General features: G+C 34.8%; 1 protein-coding gene across 1 annotated transcript; it reads right to left on the bottom strand.

Moving 5' to 3' along the window:
* Positions 1 to 418: 418 nt before the first annotated feature.
* On the bottom strand, positions 419 to 3,442 carry LOC18594275 (receptor-like protein 12). The gene has a single exon (XM_018129819.1). The coding sequence runs from the start codon at positions 3,440 to 3,442 to the stop codon at positions 419 to 421; it is 3,024 nt and encodes a 1,007-aa protein (XP_017985308.1).
* Between the last annotated feature and the right edge of the window lie 3,390 nt (positions 3,443 to 6,832).

Genomic DNA, 6,832 nt, shown 5'->3' with positions numbered 1-6,832 from the left:
CACCCCTGCGTGAAGGTGGGACTCAAACCAAGAACTTACAACATGACTTTCGCCTACCACTTTTCCACCTTGTGTGAGAGTGGGACTCAAACCAGAGGACTAACAACATGACTTTGATATGTTCTACTAAACAGCGTATAGTAGTGAAGGCTAACTATTGCGAATGGAGCAGACAAGAATTGGACAGGTCGTTGATGCTAATACTCTTTGAAAGAGAATAATATTGAGATTCTCTTTCATCTTCACTATAATACTGAATACCAATTTGATAAAATCAATATGTTATCCATGGCAACAAGAGATTGGATTTTATAGGACATTATAAGGCATACAGGAGAACAAAAGACAGTTATAATACGCAAATGTATTCAGCAAACCAACGAAGAGCAGCATCTGTATTCGCAGAGTTTCTTCTTCCTCAATGATAACTCTTCAATCTCCTCAGAATTTTGTAGCCTACTCTTTGAACCATCCTAACTAGCCATTCTGGTTTTCCAATTGTCAGCATGATATATCCTGTAGATAATCCAAGCACCAGTCCACATCCATAACCCATCATTATAAATTTCCAATCCAATGAAGAAAAAATTCCTTCTTCATGAAAAACAGATTCCAGTGGTTCTTGTTCCTCATCCATGCCACACCTCTTTGACACTGGAAAGCCGCACAATCCCAAGTTGCCACCATAGGAATCATTCAGAAAGGTATTAAATTGATTTCCCTGAGGTATGAGTCCAACAAGCTGGTTCTGTGACAGGTTTAACACTTCAAGAAATATCAAACCAATCAACTGCATAGGAATCTCCCCAACAAGCTTGTTGGTAGAAAGATCCAGTGACTCAAGTGCTGTTAGATTCCCCATTGAGGAAGGAATATGACCTGTTAGGCTGTTATGGGAAAAATTGAGCACTTGGAGACAAATGAGGTCTCCAACTATTTCTGGAATTTCTCCATAAAATTTGTTGCTTGACATATCAATGGTTATAAAAAGAGTTAGAATTCTCTCAAGTTCAATGTCCAAACCTTTCACTGTGACAAGCACGGAAATATGGTAAAAACCATCCCAATCTTCCATAGAAGTCCTTTGAACATTGTACAAAGTCATCATACCCTTGAAACTTTTAAAATACGTTGTTGGCAAAAGTCCAGAGAACTCATTGTGGGAGAGGTCTAAGATTCGCAGAGCTGAGAAGTGCGATTCATTTTCTGAAGGGATTATTTGACCATGGAAATAGTTGGAGCGCAAGACAAGAACTTGTAGCTGAGGAAGAGTTCCCAACCAGTGGGGAAAGGTATCATTTATCTTGTTATTTCCAAGATTTAACACTTGCAAATCATGACAGTCCACCAAGGATTTAGGAAATGGCCCATCAAAATCATTGTTGTTGAGGTTAAGTATTTGTAATTTGTTTCCTGCAACAAACGAATCAGGGATGTTTCCATTGAAGTTATTCATGTGCAAATCTAGCACACTAAGATTAGGCATCTTACCTCTGGGGCCCAGACAATCTGGAATAGCTGCACTCAAGTTGTAATTGGACAAGTCAAGAATTAAAATTGACGTCGAATAACTCAATTTGATGTTCTTCGATCCACACCTCTTTGCAAACGCTGTAGGAATTCTTTCATGGAATTTGTTCCTCTCTACATTCAACACCAATGGCGATTTGCTGAAGTTTCCAATGCATTGTGGAATTTTCCCACTCAATTCATTATGAGACAAGTCAAGAAGCATGAGGGAACTCAAATTGCAAATATGGGAAGAGATCTCTCCCGTTAAGGAATTATTTGAGATTGACAAGAAAAGCAAGTTGATAGGCAAAGTTGGGAGATTACCATGAATCAAGTTGAAGTTGAGGTCAAGAGCCTGAATGTTCTTCCATGGAATTTGTTCTAAATCTATCAGAAAGTTGTAGGAAAGATTCAAGTAGAGCAAAGAGTCCCTCCCTATATCCCACATCCATTTGGGAATTTGACCATAAATTCTATTGTTGGAAAGGTCTAAAGCTTCTAAGTTTGTCGAGCTACTTAAATTTGGGAATTCACCGATATTGAAAGAAGGCAGATACAAAATCCGCAGATTGGGCAAGGTATACGTGGCACTGATATTAGAATTTATAGACGACAGGCTGTTGTATGAAAGATCAAGCCATTCAAGATTTTGGAGCTTCAGTAAAGCGTCCAACTCCACAATGCCACTCAAGTTATTTGATGATAAGTCAAGATCAGTCAGGTTCACAAGTTCAAATATCGACTTTGGAATTTGACCTTGAAGTTTATTATTCCCCAAAGATATCCATGTGAGTGATTTGTATTGGAACTCATTGATATGACCAGTCAATTGGTTATTGTGGATAGTTATGAATTTTAATGATGGAATGGTATATAACCAAGCTGGTAGGGCTCCGTTAAGCAAGTTTTCAGACAGGTCTAGGTCAATTAGATTAGGGAAAGCACTTGCTTGAACAGGAATGGAACCATCTAGTTGATTATCAAAAATGTACAAGAATTGGAGTTGTTTTAGGTTTGTGAGTGAAGGAGGTATCTGATCACTAAAATAATTTCTAGAAAGTTCCAAATAAGTAAGTTGCGACAGATTTCCCAATGATCTTGGAATTGGACCGGAGAAGTTACATAGACCAAGTTGCAAGTACTTCAAGGACCCCAATTTGCCAATTGAATTAGGTAATTTTCCAGAGGAAGAGGTCAGAAATAGATTCAAATACTGGAGGGGGCTACTCCAGTTGGACTCTGGGAGATGGACAATGAGATTTTCGTTTTCCTTCAGATCAAGCAACTTAAGGTTTGGTAGACGAAAAATGCTCATTGGGAAGTTTCCTAGCAAATCAGAACCACCAAGACCGAGGGATGTTAACGAAGAAGACATATTCATTAGGGAAACGGGACGGATGGAAGACATGTCTACACCAACAAGAAAAAGTTCCCTTACCTCTGTTAGGTTTTGTAGAAGTCCACTGAAAGTATTTTCATTGAGTGCTGGACTGTCATTCAAGGAGAGATCAAGTGAAACCAATATTGACAATCTGGAGATTTCAGGCGGGACTTGCCCTGAGAAATCTGACATAGAAAGGTTGAGATATGACAAGCTAGTAAACAAACCAAATTTAGAAGAAATAATGGATTTCTTAAAATGATTATGGGCCAGGTTGAGCTTCTGCAAGTGTGGAAGAAGGAACAGACTACTATTGGAATCAAGGGTACCATACAGCCAGCTGCAACTTAGATCAAGACCAATCACTTGGCCTGTTATATGGTCACAAGTGACTCCATCCCACAAGCAGCAGTCTGTTCCCTCCTTCCATAAATTTGTTTTAGGGTAAGATTTGGTGCCAAGTGATTTGCATTTTTCAGAAACAGTTTTGTTGATGGAAAAGGTGTTCTTGAATTGGATCAAGGCAACACCATCTTGGCGAGAGCACATTGGTGTTGTTGTTGAGGAAGAGGATAAAGAAGAGAAAAGAGTAGCTTGAAAATTTAGAAAAGATAAAACAAGGCAAAGAAACTGACAGACTCTTGGTAAATACCCCATGTTTTTGGTTCAAAGAGAATTTTAGAATGGTAATGCAATGTCGGCAAAGANAAAATGATTACGTATGAAATTACACATTAAACATATATGGACCAAAAAAATCTCACTTATTTTTGCTGTCATTGTTGTTTTGAATGTGCAAAATTTGCATAAGGCTCTTAAGTCAAGTTTATAAAATTCATCATTAACAACAAATTGAATAAAAATTAAAATTGAAAATCAACAAAATAAATAGATTGATAATACTCTATTGATGAGCAGATTACTAAAAGCTATTTGTCACTATTTTTATTTTATTTTGTTATTTTTTAAAAAAAGTAATTTTATTAATCTCTCAACGGAAATTCTATTGTAAGTTTCAAGTTGATCTGTCAAAGACTCCTATGACATAAAAATTCTGATTAAGACATAGATAATCTGTGCACTTAAAAGGTGATCATTGCACAAAAAGCTGTTGGGTACTGGTCACACCAATTTACACAAAAGAGCAAAAGTAAGCTACCTAAGACAATTTACACAAAAGAGCAAAAGAAATCTATCTAACCCCCTAAACAAAAATTTGGGCATTCCTTCAATGAAATTGCAATAAAACTAACAGATCCAACTAATTGTTACTCATCAAAAGGAGAGCCACAAATTTCAGCTCAAAGCTATACAAAGAAACATCTCTTGTCCTAATTAACCTATCATGTAATCCAAGGCCAAGCTGCACACCTAATTCCATTGCAACTCTTCAAAAATTCACGTCCAAACCATTCTTGCATCCAGACACGAAATGAGACAGAACCACACGTGTCATTGGCATGACATCATTCTTCCTTAATTGAGGCCATTGGAAAAAATCAAGGATAAAGATCACATCCTTTGGAACGAAAACAATCATCACCTTTCCAAGGCCTAATGCTCCTTCCTGATAATAAAAGTAACAACCACAAAGAAATCTGAATGCACAAACAAAAAAAAAAAAAAACAATCTGAGGCAAGTTAAGCACCCGAGCATTTGTTTCATTGGTTGATGTATAATCCCCTGCTTAAAAAGTAAAATTCGAACCCTCCTTCTCTAATTATAAAAAAAAAAAAAAAAACTGAGGCAAGTCAAGTCTACAAAATCTACAATTTCCTGATAAAGGAAAACGAATCACAACCTTGTCTTTTCAGGTTTAAAAAACACATTTATAAATGGGACCTGTCATTCCGTATTGATTAGTTAACATGTGAGTGTCACATGTCTTTAGCAAATAATACTTAAAGACTTTAGATGATATCATGATTTAGTGCTAATAAAATTATTTTTTAAAAAATATATGTCAGTGTGGCATACCGGTCAAAAGCTATACAAATGTGTTTATTAATTAATGTATATCTTTTTCTGATTGATTGCTGAGAAGATGGTGATGAAGATATAGTGCTTTCTTTTTGTAAAGAAAAAGAGAACTTGAATCCTTATCTTGGAGGATCAGACACCTCCTTAGTAGGTGAACCCAAATCTTCTTCCCCATTGTCTGTCCTAATTTCCACAAGTTATAACAAGATTCATTTTTTTTATTATTGTGTCAATACTTATTTGGCTTTAGCTTTTAACTTTTGACTGATATTTTGTAAAGAGTTCTTATAGTGCTGGCGAAGGTAATTTGTCCTCATTGCCTTTTGGATTATTGTTGAAGGGTTTTGTCCCCAACATCACATCCATCCTAAAGTACAAGTCCTTTTAGGTGACAAACATGAAAACAAGGAAAGAGCACATCTGGAAGAATGGAAACAATCACTACCTTTCTTATGATCACTAAGGTCTGCCTTGGTTACAAAATAATATATTAAAGGAAATTATTAATTCTGTTTGGTTTAATCTATCATTTTTTATTTTTGTTTCAATAAATAAAAACACAAAAAGACGCTTAGATTTGAAAAAGTATATAATAATTTTGAACAGTTAAAAATTAATTATAATCTTTCAGAGTATAAAATGGATGATTCTTTTATACAAAACTGAATTTCATTAGAAAGGAAAATGAGTTACTTTGAAGTTTATAATTAGATGTTGCAAAGTAGTTTTGTAATGAAATTTAGAGATGTCTATGTGTGACCTGAGTTAGAATTTTTTTTTGATCGATCAGATTATGAGTTTATTAATGAAAGAGTCTTCAACAGACTCGTATCCATGGCCTTAGTGTGATAATCAGACCCAGCCAAGACATTTCATTCCAAGCACCCCACAAGGGCCATAAACGTCTTGATCACCTTAACCAGATCTATGAATACCTCTATTATGGATGTTGCATTTTAATTTCTTATTTATTTTTAATCAATTATGATTTTGTTTTTTACCATTTGTTTTTTTGCCTTTTTAACAAATAATTATGAAACAAATTAAAATAGCTCATAGGGAACTAAATGGATAACCATTTTTCATGATATATTTTGCTTTCTTTTATTTTTGGCCAATATTTTGCTTTCTTTTTTACCTATTTTATTGTAGCCCTAGAATTCAAGCCATTAAAAAATCAGCAAAGAGTGCAATAAACTTTTTGTCAGATATGGAGTTTTTTAAAAACTTTTTATTAATCAGATATTAATTTAAGAACAATAGTGCTGATAAGCTCAACTAGAAAGTCCATAGTGCTTTCCAAATCAGAAGCCATCATCTACCTCCTCAAGCATACTCACGCAAGCCAACCTCACAAGTCGTGAAACATGCTCTCCTGCGGACATATTTTAAGGTTTAAAATAGATTCAAATTTTGGGACCCTCATTGCACTTTGATTCAACTGGTAGGTTTGTTTAGTATGTCAGTTACAAACTTATATGTATATTTTCAAAGCTCCATGAATTTGATTACTAAAGAAACAAAGATGATCATGATCCAATATCTCAATTTTATGAAATCTAATTTTGAACAAAGAAAAATTCAAACACAGTTCTTAATTTATTTGTTATCTTGGTTGAATACTTACTCAAGTGCAAAGGCTTATGGTAAGTATATACATCTTCCTAGTCAAATACTTCAATTCAAGTCCTCCTCTCTTTTCTCACGTCAACAAGAAAATCAAAGAAAATTTTCGTAATTTTAATGGATATGAAAAGAACAGGAAAGAACAAAGTCAAGTCTTTTCCGGTGCATTTCTTCCATGTTAAATTATAGTTTAATTTACAATTGAGACCTCCATTGCCACAAAATTTATAGTATAATTTAACATGTAAGTGTTCAACTAGTCAAAAAGCAAATGAATAATATATCCATAAAATTCATGCTTTCATCGGAAAAAAGTATAGTCATGATTCTTG

Source organism: Theobroma cacao, unplaced genomic scaffold, assembly GCF_000208745.1.
Source record: "Theobroma cacao cultivar B97-61/B2 unplaced genomic scaffold, Criollo_cocoa_genome_V2, whole genome shotgun sequence".
NCBI lineage: Eukaryota > Viridiplantae > Streptophyta > Magnoliopsida > Malvales > Malvaceae > Theobroma > Theobroma cacao.
This window is presented reverse-complemented; position numbering and strand designations above follow the sequence as displayed.